At 40.7% G+C, this 21114-nt stretch overlaps 1 protein-coding gene across 1 annotated transcript in view; it reads right to left on the bottom strand.

The window, feature by feature from the left end:
• The window catches only part of LOC118369505 (proto-oncogene tyrosine-protein kinase receptor Ret), a 30598-nt gene extending 11898 nt beyond the window's left edge, over positions 1-18700 (bottom strand). Inside the window, exons 1-2 of the mRNA XM_035753936.2 lie at positions 18403-18700; positions 343-579 (exon numbers count right to left, since the gene is read on the bottom strand). Coding sequence (XP_035609829.2) covers positions 343-579; positions 18403-18466 — 301 coding nt within the window. The 5' untranslated portion in view covers positions 18467-18700. The remainder of the gene's footprint in view (positions 1-342; positions 580-18402) is intronic.
• Positions 18701-21114: the final 2414 nt, after the last annotated feature.

Genomic DNA, 21114 nt, shown 5'->3' on the forward strand with positions numbered 1-21114 from the left:
GCTCCGGTTTCCCAAAAGCATCTTAAATGCTAAGTTCATCGTTATGGTCAGAACCAGATTCTGAAAGCAGATCCCTGAACATGATGTATCACCTTGAAGCTCAACGCGTATTAGTACGCACAAAGCGTGAAAGCTGAGCAAACTTGAATAACTTCCCCTCACACATTTTACAATGTTAAATATAACTGTATGTTTGAAATACACTGGAGTGTTCTGTTCAATGGACAATTGGAAATTGCTATATCAAAGTAAATAGATTGAACGGTCAACTTCACAACATATTCCATAAACAATGGGAAAACAATACGGGGCGCACAACCTTCTGTCTCCTATTAAACTCACATGCAGAGTCAAAGTCGCTCCACTCCAGGGTCTTATTCATGGAGAGTATCCCTGTGGTCTCGTCCAGGTGGAACCACGGGGCATAGGTTGGAGGCCTCAGGTAGCACAGGTAGAAGTGGGGCCGTTGAGAGTCGCTCTCCACCATGGCGTGGACCTGGAGCACGGGTGTCCCTGCAGACTGCCCGACGTACACAGTCTCCTTGTACTGATTCTGGGGGAAGTAGAGTCCAACTGACCCTGCAAAAAGAAGAGAAAGGCCATGTGTTAGGAATGGAGGTAGTTGGAGGTTCGGCGCACAGGTAGACAGCACACTTCCACATCCCATCTCTAGGGGGCAGCAGCAACTGGGGCAGGTGCTGAGAGGTCTTGGCGGTGTCTTTCTGTGTTTGTTTGAATACCTTTTTGTTATGGCTTTACTTATTGTTTTTGTCACCAACAAATGAACATTTATGAACTGCTTTGGCTGAACAACTACAGAGTCAGGACAGAGCTCATCCTGGACCCAGGTGAGTACACGTTCTTCCTAGGCACATGCATGTTAGCTTTCCCCTACTTTCACGTTAAATGCAGACATGTTATAGAGTCGAGATCAGCTAGACAGGCCAAGAACCCCTAGACATAGCGAGAGTAGACAATTTTTTCATGGTTGGCCAGCTGCTTTCGTATCACATGGAATCACCAAACCACCCAGATACTATTTACATACCTGGGAATGTAGTCTGAATAAGCACAATGCACTCTGAAATATCAAGACACAGTCTTTGACATTCCCAGTACTGTAGCAAGTAACTGAGATGCTGTTCGATTGAAGAGAGAAAAAAAGTAAGCACTGTTGCCAAAAACAGACAGGGAGATTCGTTGCCAAAATGCAGCCAAGACCTGTAACTGAACAGTTTTGTTTTTGTCAGGATAATGTTTCATTTTAGTTGGGTTGAATTATAGGTACCACGATTCGTGATGTCATATGCTTATTGTAATATGCTACTGTTAACATGCATGTCTCCTCTAAAATGATTGGCACGCCTTGGTAATAATAAGCAAAAAAAGACTGTATAAAATAAACAAATGAAATACTGAGCAATATTGTATGCTCCAAACAAAATATGTATACTAATACAATTGCTCAAAGAAAGAGATTTAATTGAACAAGTAATACAAAACTATTATCAAAAAGATAGGTGTCAAAATTGAGGCAGAGAGAAACATTTGAAGCTCATCGCGTGCTACTCGTTACATTTTGCCATGAAGTCGAGAGAAAATGTTGCAGTTTTAAAACTAAATTCCTGCTATTCTACACATTTTGCCATTGCATATACTATCTGAAGGGCCCCCAACCCCCAAAATATAGGAAAAAACTTTTGTGTAATTTTGTGTGATTATTTTTTGGGGGGTTGGGGGCCCCAGGGCACTTGATCTGCATGCTTGTTTGGTAACCCGGCCCTGAAAATGAGGTAACACGCATATACAATCCATTTGTCATCCATCCATCACTAATATAAAGAAACAAATGGTCGTTGACATTCATAAATCAGGCAATGGGTAAAAATGTATGTCACTTATTAGGGCAATATCTCAAAAGTTTAAAACCACTGACACAGTGATCAACTTGTAGAGGACGCAAGTATATCTTGTCCCAGTGAGGAAGAAGGTTTGTGAGGCAAAGAAAAATCCAAGGGCCACAGTGAGATAATTGGTGGCATCTTGGGTTTAACAAGTCTCCAAATCTACAATTAGATGCCGCCTCCATGCCAACAGGCTCTTTGGAGGGTTTACCATAACAAAAAAAAAGCTTTTATTGTGAACAACTAACACATGTAAATGCCTGGAGTTTGCTAAATGGCATTGGCACTTGAATTGGAACCTGGTGCTATGGTCAGATGAGATGAAAAATAGAGGTCTTTGGCCAAGCAAACCAGTATTGGCAACAAAAGAAGGATGCATATGCAGAAATAACCTTGTAACTACTTAATATGCTGGTGGATCTATGATGTTTATGGGACTGTTTGGCTGCCGCTGGTCCTCGGGCCCTTGCTTTGTTCAACGTCATCATGAACTCCACCAACTACCAGGACGATTTAAGCAAAAGAAAATGGTTGCCTCTGCCATTAGGATGAAACTTGAAAAGTGGATCTTCCAGCAAGACAATGACCCCAAGCACACAACAAAATCCACAAAGAGATTGTAAATTGACAACAAAATGTACATTTTGCAATGGAAATGTCTCCGGACTTGAACCCCATTGACAGCCTGGCCGCAAAATCCACATGCAACATAGTAAACGTTCATTTTTGCCCCTCCAATTTGTATTATATATTATGTTTTGTATGGTTACATAGGACAGTAGGTTACTTAAGACAAAAGCAAAAGTAGGGAGATTGGTCAGGGAGGATGGTTGGGCGTAAAACGCGAACATCTAGCAACCCAAAGTTTGCGTGTTTGAATCACATAATAGACAACTTTAGTATTGTAGCTCATTTGCAACTATTAGGTTTCAACTTGACTTGAAAGTTGCTATTAGCTAAAATGCTAAAGCTGTCTTTATACTTACCTTTTTACATGATTTTCCTCGAAAGAACAACTAGTGGATTTTGAATGCGTCTCCCCTATTTAAAGAGTTGGTCATCCTGCTCTTCAGTCTGCGAGAGACATTCTGAGGGCAGGTTCATGTCTCCCTTCCTCTGTACATATTTTTTATTTTTATAACAGACACTAAAGTGTCTTTTGAAAACGGCTTCATATATTCCAAAGTCGTTAGAGAATGTGACTATGTATATATTTATGTGGCCGTTAATGTATATAAAGCCTATTTCGGCAAGTTAACCAAGTGTTTGATGACTTAGCTAGCCATGTCAATGACGAGCTAACTATCACTGTCAGCCAGTGAGTGCACTGTAATGTAACGCTAGCCATTGCTAGCAAGTGACTTATTTGTAATCCAAGAATTCTTTAACAAAATATGAATAAGTGAATGTTTACTTTCTTACCATCTTAAAAGGTTTTTATGAAAAGGGTTGTACTTGTACTCTTGTACTCTTAAATAAAGGTTAAAAAAAATCTAAATTAAATACTCTGTATATATGGAATGATGTCACTTCACATTGCTATTGCTTCTATCTAAAATATATAATCTGTTCTATCCAACCACTGAACGTGTGGCTGTGACCATCCTGTCAATGCCTGTCAGTAAGGGGTCCTTCATGCTCTGGGCATGACTAACTCAAGTGAACGAAATTAGTCAAAAGATTCATTCTCTTGACTGAAAGAGTCGAAAAGATCAGAAAAGACATGAACTTCCCATCACTATTAGCCACAACAAATTTGATTTCGCAATGTATCATACATATTGGCAATTCATAGCATATAATACGAATTGGAGGACGTAACATATCATGCGAAATGTATGATGGACATCCACAAATTAAAGCACATCATGTGAAACGTAACATATCATACTAAATGGAGCGGACCCAATTTACGTGTACTGTGTTACGTCGACCCCTGAGTCCAGGTTGCCATTGAAAACATGTGGTTTTAATTGAAGAGGGAAGTCCATAAACGCAGACCCCGAAGGATATCAAGGATCTGGAAAGATTCTGTATGGAGGAATGGTCTAAGATTCCTCCCAATGTGTTCTCCAATCTCGTAAAACATGATCGAAAAACACTCAGTGCCGTTATCCTCACAATGTATTGAAATCGGGGGTGCCAATAATTTTGATACGTATCTTTTTGAGACACGTATTACTCCTTAACTCCTTAAGCAAAATATCTTTCTCTGAGCAATTGTATTAGTATGAAAGAATATCTTTGTAACAAAAACATTTGCATACATTATATCTCAGTATTTGAATTATTTATTTTATACTGTCTTTTTTGTCATCTATAAAAAATAATGAGAGTCGCACACTCTATATATTAACTCCCAGTAATTTATTGTGTAAATCACTGTCTTTTTTCCTCATCTTTATCAAGTGTGCCAATCATTTTGGAGGTGACTGGACCATGGGACACTTATCCACTGAATGTAGCTTTTATGCCTACAACATCAGTGAATTTCACAATCCTATTACACTTTTTTTTAACTGCCTAACTTGAGGGTGTGCCTGCACATACAACATCATCAACTATCAGAAATCTCTTCCCTGATAGGCCTATTTCAATTACGCCACCGTACATGTCAAATGATGAGACTACACAATATGATGAGACTGTATCTGTACAATATATACGTTTTACTGGCATATATCTTATTCTTATGTCAACGGAAATTGAAATGAGGGGCTCAAATGACACGTAAGCAGTAATGAGTTTCTCACATGGTCCATAAGGATGTGGTTTCCGTTTCTCCTTGGTTTCACCTTGGGAAGTATAATTGCTGGGGATAACATGATACCGGGAAGGGAGGGAGGGAGGGGGGGGGGGTTGTGGCCAATGTTGGCTAATCTATAAAGTGCAATAGCAGGCTACTGTATGCATGTTTTACAGGAAAATTGAGATGTGAGTGTTAGACCTGTAATTATATCCCATGTTGTGTTCCTGTCCAACGTCGGTGGGGACGGCCATTTAGGGAACACACTAATGTCATTAGCAGACAGCGAAACTAGATTTCCTATTTCTGTTGGTGCAGTTGAGGCCTTGGCTCTGGTTTCAGACATTGATTTAATTTCGCTGTGCTTGGAAGACAGGGGGTCGAATTGGTGGAAAGAATGTGTCCAGTCTTCCTGAAGGATGGAAATTCAGTCAGCCAAGCTATGACCCTCTTTATTAAAAGCTTTGCTAAGATGAAAAACAAACTGAAGTGCCAGTGGTCCACTTGTCTGAAAAATCTTGGCCAAATTCTGGCCAAAAGCATTTACCCTCCATAAAATTCTGCTATTTGGGCTATATTATTTGGTTTCGCTCCACATCTCAAAGTTAAGTGAGGAACATTAATCAACTCCAAGATCTATTCAAATGAAAGCCATTCATAACACTTGATCTGCTTGAAAAAAAACCTGTTAAGGTGTAATCCACAACATTTGGACATAAATTTGAACATGGATTAAGAAAGTGAAGAGGTGCCAGATTTTGTATAGCAACATAATCATGAAGAATATCAAGTGCTAAGAAAAAAGCTCCACCGATCAGTGTTCACATGGACAGTGTAGCAAGAAATGTGACACATATTCTTACAACATCCAGCGTGTCCAAATCCAAGCAGCATCCAATGACCATCAGAGGGAGACATTTCCCTTTTCCAGCTCCAACAACTAAAACAGTCCCCCTGCCCTGAAATCCAAGGCAACAGGGGAGCATGATAACTGTGTCGCAGTGGAGGCTGGAACGGCTCATAATAATGGCTGGGACGGCGCAAATGGAATGGCATCAAACACCTGGGAACCATGTGCTTGATGTATTTGATACCATTCCACCGACTCCGCTCCAGTCATTTACCACGAGCCCGTTCTCATCAATTAAGGCCCTTACCAACCTCCTGGGCTGTGGAGATAACACTCCGAAAACAAAGTGCTCGAACATCCTCTTAAGATTCTGAATCCTAAATGCTTGAGCGATGTTTACAAAAAGGAGCCACATCATTGTGTATCAGGGCCAATAGACAAACTATAAGAGCTGATTGTACATAAAATAATATCTGAAATAAGTATTGGGTTTCTTGATCCTTACCTCCTAAATCAGAGGCATAAGAAACAGAGGTACACTCGGAGAAGATGTGAAGGGAGGCATATGTGGACTGACAAGAATCAACAGTCAAACAACAAAACAGGTGAAATTATAATTCACTAGTGAGGCCTGACTGTGGCTTGAGGTTGGACATGGTGGGTGAACCATATGCTGGCGACTCAATTGGTTTATATCAGTTAAAATTCAATTTATTTCCAGGACGGAAGCCAACAGAAAAGCAAGCAGTTTATATCAAAGCTAATTAATTGAAAGCATCAAACCCGCTTGGGAGCAAATAGGTTTCTTTGTTCAGTGATACCGTTAAAGGTTTAACACTGGAGTGACTCAGGACTGGGATGATTGAAAACCGGAGACATTCAATGTTAGAGACAGTCACTTCAGCAGATGCGCTCACTGCTTTGACCTCTCATAACCACGGCAAGGACTATGACCGCAAACACGTGATGCAATCTGAACATATTGATTTCAGCTCAAAGGCATGGCCAGGATTTACGATGGGAAGATACGACTTTCAGAAACCGACACTTCGATCTAATTACCCCCGAAACTGGTGGGTGATAGACATTTGCGTTGGATGGGGTGAGTTACCCCATGTAATGCAAAGAACTAAACACCTTATGAAAATGTACACCATGAACGCAAAGCATTACGTATCAACATTATTATCAATTAGAAGAACCGTCCGATTAAAAAAAAAAATGTTCATCAATTGATATGTCCTTCCTTGAGGGGTTTTAAAGAACACTACGCTGCTGCTATCGTTATGGTGACATGTCACTTTTTCTTTATATTGATTTAATAACCATTACATGCTATAGGTATGAATGAATTGGTTTGTCTTGTCTCCTCCTTTAACCGTAGCCTAGATAGAGACAATCATCTGTCGCAGGACATAAACAAACAACTTGAAACATGTCTGCATACTCAGACCGCCGGTGACAGATAAGAAGGATGTTTAGGATTGGCGCAGTTTGACAAACAGACAGCCTGGGGACGTCCTCTGACTCTCAGCTGGCCAGGACAAAGACAGAAACTCAATTAGCTCACGACGCACATCACCGGAGAGATTTACCATCTATGAGCTCATGTGCTACACTAGAGAAAGAGCCCCAGCTCCAACAATTCGCTGCTTACTAATCTGTCTCAGGAGTGACAGACACAGACCCGGGTTCAAATAGTATTTTGAGCGTTTCCTTGAGCCTGCCTGGAGTGCCAGATTGGAGGGGTTTGCCGTTTTAAAACGATTCTATTGGTTCCATAGTGCCAGGCAATGTCATTGAAGCACAGCTAAAGTATTTGAAAGATTTCAAAAACAATTTGAATCCGGGTCCGAAAAGATGTGCATCTAGTAGTGGTCTTGTGTCTGGGTAATGAGTTGTCTGACTGACAAGAGCAAAGCCCGTGCCCTTTCTACCAAGGTCAACATTCATTCAATGCATCTGTCCCCCAGTAATGGCCCATCGGAAAAGTCAAGTATATGGCAGTGGGCTAATCAATAGCAATACTAATCAACATGTTCATGCTCATTGTTTTAACTGATGAGCTAGAGAAAAACACGCACAGTTAATTCCAAGCACGTAAAGTAGGGCTCATTGACTTATACTACGATGTGTTTTTGTCCCCCCAAAAAACTACAACTGTGGAATCTGAAAGTCTGTTATCGAGTCATGTGGGTCATAATCATCACGCACACGATCTGCTTGTGTATAACCCATTATTCCACGCAGAGAAGGTATAGAAAACACCAATGTGAGAATATAAATCAATCTAAATCTGAACGCTGTCACGATCACTCTGTTTCCAAAAGTAAAACAGTAATGAGAATAATTACGGTAGACTCTATACAAGATCCAATTAACTAAAAGGCCGCAAATCAAGCAATAACTCAATTGATGAAAGCTATTATTGATTATAATGTTCTTCGTTTGCATTGGCAACACACAGAATTGCTACATGATACTGTCATGTCCAGATTTTTGTCGGCGTTATTAATCAAATCAAATCAAATTGTATTTGTCACATGCTGAATACAACAGGTGTAGACTTTACCGTGAAATGCTTACTTACGAACCCTTTCCCAACAATGCAAAGTTAAAAAGTAAGACAACTTTGCTAAATAAAAAGGAAATATTAACACAATAACAAGGCTATATACAAGTAGTACCGCTACCGAGTCAATGTGCAGGGGTATGAGGCAGTTGAGGTAATTAAGGTCATATGTACATGTAGGTAGGGTTAAAAGTGACTAGGCAATCAGTAGAGTTAATAAACAGAGTAGAAGCAGCGTATGTCAAGATTGTGAAAGAGTTTGAAAGTGTGTCTATGTGGCATCAATATGCATGTTGGTGTGTGTTTTGTGTGTGAGCAGATGTAGTGCGTGTGTATGTGTGAGTGTGCGGGTAGAGTCCAGGGAGTGTGCATAGAATCAGCGCAAGAGAATCAGTGCACAAAAAAAGGGGGAGGGGGGGTCAATTCAAATTATCCGGGTAGCATTTTGATTAACTGTTCAGTAGTTTGGGGGGTAGAAGCTGTTCAGGAGCCTTTTGGTTCCAGACTTGTCGTACTGTTGCAGCGAGAACAGTCCATGACTTGGGTGGCTGAAGTCTTTGACAATTTTTAGGGCCTTCCTCTAACACCACCTGGTATACAGGTCCTTGATGGCAGGGAGCTTGGCCCCAGTGATGTACTGGGGCTGTACGCACTACCCTCTGTCGCGCCTTGCGATCGGATGCCAAGCAGTTGCCATACCAAGCGGTGATGCAGCCAGTCAAGATGCTCGCAATGCTGCAGCTGTCAAACTTTTTGAGGATCTGAGGGTCCATTCGAAATCTTTTCAGCTTCCTAAGGGGGAAGAGGCATTGGCGTGTCCTCTTCACGCCTGTGTTGGTGTGTTTGGATCATGACAGGTCCTTGGACACCGAGGAACTTGAAACTCTTAGCCTGTTCCACTACAACCCTGTCGATGTGAATTGGGGCGTGCTCGGACCTCCGTTTCCTGTAGTCCACAATCAAATCCAATCAAATTGTATTTGTCACATACACGTGTTTAGCAGATGTTATTGCGGGTGTAGGGAAATGCTTGTGTTTCTAGCGCCAACAGTGCAGTGATACAGTGCCTTGCGAAAGTATTCGGCCCCCTTGAACTTTGCGACCTTTTGCTACATTTCAGGCTTCAAACATAAAGATATAAAACTGTATTTTTTTGTGAAGAATCAACAACAAGTGGGACACAATCATGAAGTGGAACGACATTTATTGGATATTTCAAACTTTTTTAACAAATCAAAAACTGAAAAATTGGGTGTGCAAAATTATTCAGCCCCTTTACTTTCAGTTCAGCAAACTCTCTCCAGAAGTTCCGTGAGGATCTCTGAATGATCCAATGTTGACCTAAATGACTAATGATGATAAATACAATCCACCTGTGTGTAATCAAGTCTCCGTATAAATGCACCTGCACTGTGATAGTCTCAGATGTCCGTTAAAAGCGCAGAGAGCACCATGAAGAACAAGGAACACACCAGGCAGGTCCGAGATACTGTTGTGAAGAAGTTTAAAGCTGGATTTGGATACAAAAAGATTTCCCAAGCTTTAAACATCCCAAGGAGCACTGCGCAAGCGATAATATTGAAATGGAAGGAGTATCAGACCACTGCAAATCTACCAAGACCTTTCCGTCCCTCTAAACTTTCAGCTCATACAAGGAGAAGACTGATCAGAGATGCAGCCAAGAGGCCCATGATCACTCTGGATGAACTGCAGAGATCTACAGCTGAGGTGGGAGACTCTGTCCATAGGACAACAATCAGTCATATATTGCACAAATCTGGCCTTTATGGAAGAGTGGCAAGAAGAAAGCCATTTCTTAAAGATATCCATAAAAAGTGTCATTTAAAGTTTGCCACAAGCCTCCTGGGAGACACACCAAACATGTGGAAGAAGGTGCTCTGGTCAGATGAAACCAAAATGGAACTTTTTGGCAACAATGCAAAACGTTATGTTTGGTGTAAAAGCAACACAGCTCATCACCCTGAACACACCATCCCCACTGTCAAACATGGTGGTGGCAGCATCATGGTTTGGGCCTTCTTTTCTTCAGCAGGGACAGGGAAGATGGTTAAAATTGATGGGAAGATGGATGGAGCCAAATACGGGACCATTCTGGAAGAAAACCTGATGGAGTCTGCAAAAGACCTGAGACTGGGACGGAGATTTGTCTTCCAACAAAACAATGATCCAAAACATAAAGCAAAATCTACAATGGAATGGTTCAAAAATAAACATATCCAGGTGTTAGAATGGCCAAGTCAAAGTCCAGACCTGAATCCAATCGAGAATCTGTGGAAAGAACTGAAAACTGCTGTTCACAAATGCTCTCCATCCAACCTCACTGAGCTTGAGCTGTTTTGCAAGGAGGAATGGGAAAAAATGTCAGTCTCTCAATGTGCAAAACTGATAGAGACATACCCCAAGCGACTTACAGCTGTAATCGCAGCAAAGTATTAACTTAAGGGGGCTGAATAATTTTGCACGCCCAATTTTTCAATTTTTGATTTGTTAATTTTTTTTAAAATATCCAATAAATGTCGTTCCACTTCATGATTGTGTCCCACTTGTTGTTGATTCTTCACAAAAAAATACTGTTTTATATCTTTATGTTTGAAGCCTGAAATGTGGCAAAAGGTCGCAAAGTTCAAGGGCGCCGAAAACTTTCGCAAGGCACTGTATCTAACAAGTCATATCTAACAATGCGCACAATTTAAAGTAAAGGAATGGAATTAAGAATATATCAATATTTGGATGAGCAATGTCAGAGCGGCATAGACTAAGATACAGTAGAGTAGGATAGAAGACAGGATATACATATGCAAAATATGTAAACATTAAAGTGACTAGTGTTCCATTATTAAAGTGACCAGTGATTTCAAGTCGATGTATATAGAGAAGCAGCGTCTAATGTGCGAGTGATGGTTATTTATCAGTCTGATGGCCTTGAGATAAAAGCTGTTTTTCAGTCTCTCGGTCCCAGCTTTGATGCACCTGTACTGACCTCGCATTCTGTATGGTAGCGGGGATGAACAGGCAGTGGCTCGGGTGGTTGTTGTCCTTGATGATCTTTTTGGCCTTCCTGTGACATCAGGTGGTGTAGGTGTCCTGGAGGATCATCTCCTTTGTCTTGTTGACGTTAAGGGAGAAGTTGTTGTCCTGGCACCACACTGCCAGGTCTCTGACCTCCTCCCTATAGGCCGTCTCATCTTCGTTGGTGATCAGGCCTACCACTGTAGTGTCGTCTGCAAACTTAATGATGGTGTTGGAGTCATGTGCTGCCACGCAGTCGTGGATGAATCGGGGGTAGAGGAGGGGACTAAGCATGCAACCCTGAGGGTGTTGAGGGTCAGTGTGGCGGATGTGTTGTTGCCTACCCTCACCACCTGGGGGGCGGCCCGTCAGGAAGTCCAGGATCCAGTTGCAGAGGGAGGTGTTCAGTTACATGGTCCTTAGCTTAGTGATGAGCTTGGATCATTCATCAAAAAGCACTAACAAGCTTCATCTCGCTATCTAGCAACATACTAGTGATAAGGATAGGTCAACCTCAAACTGATGTTTTTGGTTCCATCAATGTTTGGCATTTGAGTTACTGCATAGTGGATTGAGACCCAATGTGTTGTGTCCACGGGGCTAATTTAATTAATGAACATTCGTCATGCTTTTGTGTTGTGGAACTGCTTTCTGTGGCCTCTTTATGTGATAGCGTTGCAATTGAATTCAACATTTTGTTAGTCAGAGTAAGGGGATGTTTTTCTTTGTAACAATTTCTTTGCTTGACGCACATAGAAGAACCTCAGGTAGATTAATGTCGTAACATAATAATCAATTCCCCTCATAACGTAATCCAATTAGCCTCAGAGATGACAAGAACCGAATGCAATGTCCCATGTTAATCAGTCAACAATAAATCTAATATAACATCTCCTTAGGGGTTAGCTAACCTAGCTGCGACTACAAATTCAGTTGAAGAATTCCTCTGGGAATGACTGGGACATTAGGAAGTGAACAGAGGACAGGTCATGCAGCAACTGATCTATTTTCATGTCTTCCTCAACATCAGGCCACTTACATGAAATGCCAGTTCCAAACATATACTGTTACGTTATTATACTGTTATTATTTGACATGTTCTTATATGTTAAAGTAACCTGCAGTTTTCTTCCCTCGGGAGTTTTTCCTAGCCAATTTGCCTCTGCTTCTGCTTGCTCTTTGCGGTCTCGACCGGGTTACTGCATGACAGCTGATGTAAAATAGGGCTTTATAAATACATTTCCGTGACAGATTATCTGTATTGTAGCCAACGTATAGGCATTGTCTGTGTTTGACACCATAAGCAATAACTGCCTTGCCTCCGCTTGGCATTTTCTCTTCATTTACCACTTCTCAGGTTTCATGCTTGCTTGGTCACAGCAACAGCACTTCCTGGTCAATGATTTTGACAACTAGGCTATACAATACCTGCTGATGTGTTATATTAAGGGGTGTGTTCTTATTTTAAAAGACTTGCCTTGCGTGTTCAATCAAATTGGCATGCTGGCCATGCAATCGGCGTGATCATAATGGCCCTATACATAAAGAGAGGGTCCCTAAATTCATCCAACAAATAGAACACCTTATTAGTCCAAAGGGTCAAAATGCCACTGCCAAAGCAATCCCAATGCTGAGCCATTTCTACATCTATCGCTACCCTGCCTGGTCAAAGAGAAAGTGAGAAAGAGGCTTAAAAAGAGCTCAGCTCAGTCGTGCTATTCTTCGTTGTTGTAAATGATCGGTCAAACACAGCATGCATCACCGACCACTGGAAAATTATTTGTCAAGACCCATGTGAGAGAAGAAAAAAAAAGAGCGCTAAATGCCCCGGGGACACAATTTCAATCAATGTCTCCTTGTCCTTCCACCAAAGCAAATTGGAATGTGCCCGTGCAATGGGTTGGAAATGTGACCCTTGACTGACTGAAGGATCAGGGACAGTGCCAGTGCAGGGAAAGGTTGTTGTAGCATCCATGCAGTAGAGGACCCTAGCAATAGACATACATACTGTAGACATTGGGCTTGGTCTCTCATGCTGTACATGGCAGTAAACCAATTAAGTACAATATAATGAGTACCTCGGTCTTTGAGAGAGAAGCACATTTATATCATTCTGGTGTTTTTGAGTATACGATTTTGTGACCTAGGTTTACACGTGCATAATATGAATACAGTAAAATATCTAAATACACTGGTAAAACTGGAGTCCATATAAAAAAGAATGTATGTTTCAAAAGAATTCCTATAGCTAAGCAAAACATGTCGATAGAACATCAAATGTAGGTAATACATTGTGTGTTACCACAACATGCTGATACTCTGAGGACAGTGTATCAACTCCTACACATGCAAACTACTGCCTATGGGAAAAGGTCCTCATTGACCCAAGAGTATCGCACAGCTGAGCTTTTATCTCCAAAACATTGCAGTAACATTGAAGTAACATTTGTTGATGTGGGGAACTGACATTCAACATGTTGGCTTGGTTTTGCTCCTATAGTGCACGTTCTATAGCGTACATTTTCACCACAGAAAAATTCCCATAAACCAAACTATGACTGGAATAAAAGGAAAGAAATGGGGTAGCACTCTAACAAATAAGTTTTTTCTTTTCTTCCAATTATACTAAAAGAAAACGCACTGACAGCAAGAGCAGAAAATGTAGAAGATTTAGAATGCATCCATAAGCAACCCAAGACACAAGCTTAACTAAATCATATAATGTAATAAAGGCCTAAATCAAATAGTGTCATGTATCAAATTAGATTTATTGGTCTGGTCCTTCTCAAAAGCAATGGATGCTGATGAAAATGATTGTGCTAATGCAAGGAGGAGAACCAGGTGAACTGTCCGCTAAACAGAACTTCCTGTGGGAGGTGTAGGGAGCCAATCACTAGGGATTACCACTTGGGATAGCGTTTCAAGGGTTATAGTTCCTCCCAGAGCTACAAATAGGGGTAATAAGGTCAAAACAGCAGGATCTACAGATCAATGTTTTTATACCTAAAACATCCATGTCTCTTTACTTATGAGATGCACCATGTTTCTACTTCCTACAGGTGACTGATTGATGTTCTGTCAGTGGTAACCTTTTCCCCTGAAAAGGGTCAACTCACCTGAACCTCGAACATTGACCGTGCAACCCTTTGGTCATAACAGTAGGCTACCCTCAGCTCCCTGATGGTGATTTCACACATTTGTTTCCACCAGACAATCGTTGTCAAATTATGGACAGGATTGGGGAAATTCTCCCTAGATTACTTTACATTTATTGTTTTTCATGAAAGATGAGGGCCTATAACGTCCTAACATTTTGCTCATCTTAGTAACCTGAACTTTTGAAACACTTAAAATGATATATATTTAATACACAAAGATTCTGGATAAAAAACTATTTCCCAAAGTATAGGAGCGGTTTGCTCAGGAAATACGGTACCTTTTTCACTGAGGACAATAACACATTAATAGCTCTTCAGAGATAGATGGGAGGGGTTGAGGGGAGCTGAAGGATGGGACTAAAAGCAAACAAAAGATAACTCATGTAAAATATACTGTGTCCGTAAAATATATATAGTCTGTATAAGCTGGAAGTAGAAGCCTAAGTGTTATTGTCCATTGATGTACTCTAAATAGGTGAGGGATGGTAGGGTTAGGGGGAGATAATAAAGGAAAATAAATGTTTTTTATTTATTTTTTAAACACATTAATAGGCTAAGTGTAGACAGGTAGCTAAGTGTACACAGGTAGCTAAGTGTACACGAGAGAGAACACAGTGATCCTTAGCAAACATTTAAGTCAGTCGATCTGAATCATATATTACATGACCACAAATTTGACAGAGCTGGATTACGTGATAAATCAAAAAAAGTGTTGATCTTTAGGCCACCTGTGTAGTCACCGCTTTCATGACGTGTATGGAAATATACACAGATATCAGATTTTGGAGTGTTTGAATAGAAATACAATTTTAGCCTTCACGTTGTGCTAAAATAATACTGATTTCCAGCAGACATTTTGCATGCGCTCCTCGATCTGTACACCTCCTGTACATGTACGTGCACAAACTCTCCAACCAGCCACCATTTCAAAACACTGATGGCCATTACAGGAGCTTTGAGCGCCAATTTCCTTTGTTTGATTACCCCAGCAGGAACCATGTATACTGAACAAAAATATAAACGCAGCATGTAAAGTGTTGGTCCCATGTTTAATGAGCTGAAATAAAAGATACCAGAATTTTTCCATACATACAAAAAGCATATTTCTCTCAAATTCCGTGCACAAATTTGTTTACATCCATGTTAGTGAACATTTCTCCTTTGCCAAGATAATCCATCCACCTGACAGGTGTGGTTAATAAGATGAATAAACAGCATGATCATTACACAGGTGCACTTTGTGCTGGGGAAAATAAAAGGCCACTCTAAAATGTGCAGTTCTGTCACACGACACAATTTCCCAAGTTTTGAGGGGGCGTACAATTGGCATGCTGTTGCCAAAGAATTCAATGTTTATTTATCTACCATAAGCCGCCTCCAACGTCATTTTAGAGAATTTGGCAGCATGTCCAACCGACCTCACAACCGTGTAACCACACCAGCCCAGGACCTCCACATCCGTCTTCTTCACCTGCGGGATCTTCAGAGACCACCCACACGGACAGCTGATGAAACTGAGGAGTATTTCTGTCTTTAATGAAGCCCTTTTGAGGGGAAAAACTCATTCCGAAGTGGTTGGGCCTATGCCCTCCCATCCCACCCATGGCTGCGCCCCTTCCCAGTCATGTGAAATCCATAGATTAGGGCCTAATGAATATACTTTAATTGACTGAGAACCTTATATGAACTGTAACTCAGTAAAATCATTTAAATGGTTGCATATTGCATTTATGTGTTTGTTCAGTATACCAGTTATTGATAACTTGGGGCGGCCATATTGTCCAAGGTATCATTACAAGAATTAGAACATGACTGTTAACTGTTCAAATATCCATCTCTACAAAGGCTCATGATTTAAAGCAGAATCCCTGTATAGATAAATCATATAAATAGATTAATTTTCAATAAAAAAGCTATTGTAATTGCTGTGGCTTTAATGTGGTTGAAGTTTGCTTTATTTTAATATCATCTGAAATAGTTAGTGTCTGCATTTGGCAAATCACTTTTTACCTGTATGAAATTCCATCTAACTTACAGGTTGGATATCATTAGTAGGCCCACTTCACTAAATTATGAATGATTAAGTGACAAATAATTACAGTCAAACTCAATCAAAAGACATTGTTTTCCCATCAAAACACATGTTGTAGTTCCATCTCTCCACTGTTTTCCAAGTAACAGTCATGTCCTCTTATGGATGACCCTCATCTAACCTTATTGTTGTCACCATCAGTGGCCAATCCTATCCATTGACCTACTATCATTTAAAAAATGTGATGTACTGCCCTGTCTTTAGTTATGCGTTATAGGACGCATTTGCTATTCGAACGGTGGGTTGGTTCAGTTGTTAAACTGCCTGTACTTTCTCATCAGAAAACAAACATGCAGTGTTTGCCCAAAGACTGGTGCACCTGCCGCACACCTGCCCTCAGACCGTCACCGGGCGCGTGGCTTTTGTTCCGACAAAACGAGCAGGTGCCCGATGCTGTATTCAACACCTATGCAATTAGGACCAGGGCCTGCAAAATAACGTACTATTGACTCTCGAAATGTAGTTTAAGCCTACTCAATTTGATAAACAACACATCATTTCATAGGCCTAAGAAACGCGGGGACATTGGTTCAAAACAGGGTAGTGTATAGGGCCATTTCTGTTTCAATCTGCACATTTTTACGACACTGTAATAGGCCATATAGGCCACTTATCGTTGCTCCATCTCCTCAAAATCATTTGGGTGTGATTTATTGCGAGTTTAGTTTACAGATATCCCCTGCGGACTGAAGACAATATAAAGGCAAAGTGGTACATTCTGTAGAGCATTACTAAATGCCAACTGCTGCCACTGTGAAAAATAACCAAAGAACATTTACACAACTATGACAACTGAAGTACTTAATCATTTTTTACAAACTCTCCCATGGGTGATTACGTAACACATTAATTCCATACTCTCAAAAGTGAATGAAATAGGTCTAGCTATATAGGCTGATGTTTTTTTCCCCTCCCTCAATTCAAAGTAGCCTTACTATAATTACACTTAAAAAGAAAAAAATGCTAAACTGACTTTTATATGAACAGTTTATATGTGCTCTAAATTTGGATAAATATATTAGTTATTCTATCAATACTTATACACAATGGTCTATAGTTGAACAACCTTTCTGCTTTAGAGCTCAGGCCACACACTGCGATTGACAAACTCTTGAGCCATGAGTTAGACTATAAATATAGTCTGGTTGGGGGTAGAGTGTTAGTACAGTTGGGCAGTGGGATTGTGAATGGGATTATAATATTATGGTATATAGCTGTATGCATTTTACTCACGGAGGCCATGTGCCATGCCATGCATATCACGAACGGAAAGGACAATGTATTTATACTATATGCCAGCAGCATGCCTGTTGTCTTATAACATGTTACTGTTATAAATACTCTCTGAATCCCATTCAAATCCCCAAACGAATCAAATGGCATACGCGTTTTAGTCCATTTTAGACTATACATATGCCATTGAATTTGCCGTGAATGTTGAGTCATGGGATTTCACGTCTTAGTAATGTGTTAGGAACGAACATACTGTATTTGCTTGCATAAGAAGCAAGATATTTGGAATTGAGATTTGACATTTCGTGAACATTTATTCGAATTGACATTAGGCACATCAATCTCTGTATATCATCTTGACTATGAACTATGAACAAGATGCCCTGAGAATTGATGCTGACGAGAGGACAAACAATGATTGGCTACACTCCAACTAGGACATGTTTGTTTAAGTCACTATAACTAAGCTAAATGAACATGCTTGTTTAAGTCACTATAACTAAGCTAAGTTAAAACGTTCAGCCACGAACAAGCTTTACGCACGTTTATGCACGGCCCTTCATAAATCACACAGCGACATTAGCGTTTCGTTTGACTACGTATATTTCCATCTGATTTCATCTGAAATTAAGTCAAATCCACCTATTCTGTACGGTGAAACGAATTTGAATAATAACAAAGGTAAACTACATGCTTGCTACATGCAAACTAGGCTATGTTGTTCATTCAGATAAACGCACGCGTATTTAGATAGATTTAAACTCAATTCCCAGAAAACCATGAGATGCGATAGAGGCTAATTGAGGCTGACCCTTACCTTTACACAACAGCAGGAGGACCAAAACGATGTTTCCCAGAGAGAAACCACACGTTTGCCCCATAATCGCGAATCATAAGTGAAAGTTGCAGGATGAATAATCAAGAATCACGTGTAGAGACCACTGGTATAAAAGAACCGTAGAGAACCTATGGATAAAAACGTAAGCAAGAGTAATGTACTAGTTTTCCCGCACACAGCTCCTCCGGGCAAACAATGAAGTACATTGACGGAGTGCCTGTCCCATTGGGCTGGTCTCTGCAGCTTTTGCTGCTTGATCGTCTGTAGCGAGCAGTGCAGGGGGAGGTTTAAATCAAGCTAATATTCAGCGATGTATTTTTTCAGTCCAGCCGGAGCAGCACACTGTACGAGATAGCATCTCCCCACACAAAACAAATATATATATATATATATATATATCACAGAATGTCAAATCATTAACACCCCCCCACACTCATTTTCCTATTAGTGCTAATGAAAAACATCTCAAAAGTGCTGTGCTTTTTACTTCTTACCTCATGCCTCCTATTTGTGAAGTTAATTTTCCAAATATGCTTATGTCATATGTCTAGGATTATTGGACATTATTAGACCTTACTTTTAGGTGACTTAATGGTAGAATACAGGTCTTGATAGGTCTATGGCCAAGACTAACCGGTGCCCCCGCACATTGACTCTGTACCGGTATATAGCCTCGCTATTGTTATTTTACTGCTGCTCTTTAAATTGTATTTTTTTTTTTTTTTACTTATATATTTTTTTATTTAGGCGTATTATTCTTAAAACTGCATTGTTGGCTTTTAAGTAAGCATTTCACTGTAAGGTCTACTACACCTGTCGTAGTCGGCGCATGTGACAAATACATTTTGATTTTAATTTGATAACCGAGCTGATCACAGGCCCCTAAAAGACCTTGAAACTCAGACTGCAAACATCTCAAACCATCTGTTTGTCAGTGATATGATAGATTGATAACAAGTCAGCTCTGTGAGTGTGCACACTTACTGAACTTCTGCCAATGCGTGGGTGGCAAGGTTAAGCTATAGATGCCGTACCAGGGCACCTAGTCCTTCACTGATGTATCCATTCCACTGGGGGCTCTGATACAGAAGACTCGCATTGTTTCAAGGATATTTCATATGAGGTATGTTATGCCATGTATAACTTGTGAACAGGTGACCGGTCATCTGTAGCTCAGTTGGTAGAGCACGGCGCTTGTAACGCCAGGGTAGTGGGTTCGATCCCCAGGACCACCCATATGTAGAATGTATGCAAGTCGCTTTGGATAAAAGTGTCTGCTAAATGGCATATATTATGAGGATCTTTATTTACATTTACAGTCAGTTAGCAGACGCTCTTAAACCAGAACAAATGACAAAAGTGAATGCATACATTGTCCTACTTTTGTTGTACGGGTCCCCAGTGGGAATCGAACCCCTAACATGAAGTAGGCTAATATACAGAGTTAAACGGACAACTGTCTGGCTGCTGTTAACAAGTGTCCAAGCTTGTGAGTGGGAGCTGCGCTCTGTTTAAGCTGTGCTCCGTGTAGCTCCAACCCTGGCCAAGGCTTATAATGAGAGCGGGCCCTTGTTACCCTCAGTCTGGGGAGTGTTCTCTGATGTTGAAGACTTTGTGTCTCGTCTGGGATTACTCTCAGGCTGGCTGATTGTCTTGGTTTCTGTGGAGTAATGGATTACTCTGCCCCCAGGGCAGCCTACCAGCCAATCACACAACAATCACTTCAATCATAAAAACCTAGCGGTCAAACAAGGAAACGCTTCCAATTGTTTTTTCCACCATTCATTTCCCAATAGGGGAGGAGAAAGGTTAAATAAGGATTTTTAAGCTTTGGGACAATTGAGTATGTGTGCCATTCAGAGGCAAGACGGAAGATTGGTAGTATCAAATCAAATCAAATCAAATCTTATTTGTCACATACACATGGTTAGCAGATGTTAATGCGAGTGTAGCGAAATGCTTGTGCTTCTAGTTCCGACAATGCAGTGATAACCAACAAGTAATCTAACTAACAATTCCAAAACTACTGTCTTATACACAGTGTAAGGGGATAAAGAATATGTACATAAGGATATATGAATGAGTGATGGTACAGAGCAGCATACAGTAGATGGTATCGAGTACAGTATATACATATGAGATGAGTATGTAGACAAAGTGGCATAGTTAAAGTGGCTAGTGATACATGTATTACATAAGGATGCAGTCGATGATGTAGAGTACAGTATATACGTATGCATATGAGATGAATAATGTAGGGTAAGTAACATTATATAAGGTAGCATTGTTTAAAGTGGCTAGTGATATATTTACATCATTTCCCATCAATTCCCATTATTAAAGTGGCTGGAGTTGGGTCAGTGTCAATGACAGTGTGTTGGCAGCAGCCACTCAATGTTAGTGGTGGCTGTTTAACAGTCTGATGGCCTTGAGATAGAAGCTGTTTTTCAGTCTCTCGGTCCCAGCTTTGATGCACCTGTACTGACCTCGCCTTCTGGATGATAGCGGGGTGAACAGGCAGTGGTTCGGGTGGTTGATGTCCTTGATGATCTTTATGGCCTTCCTGTAACATCGGGTGGTGTAGGTGTCCTGGAGGGCAGGTAGTTTGCCCCCGGTGATGTGTAGTGCAGACCTCACTACCCTCTGGAGAGCCTTACGGTTGAGGGCGGAGCAGTTGCCGTACCAGCCGGT

This window comes from Oncorhynchus keta, chromosome 36 (assembly GCF_023373465.1).
Source record: "Oncorhynchus keta strain PuntledgeMale-10-30-2019 chromosome 36, Oket_V2, whole genome shotgun sequence".
Taxonomy (NCBI): Eukaryota; Metazoa; Chordata; class Actinopteri; order Salmoniformes; family Salmonidae; genus Oncorhynchus; species Oncorhynchus keta.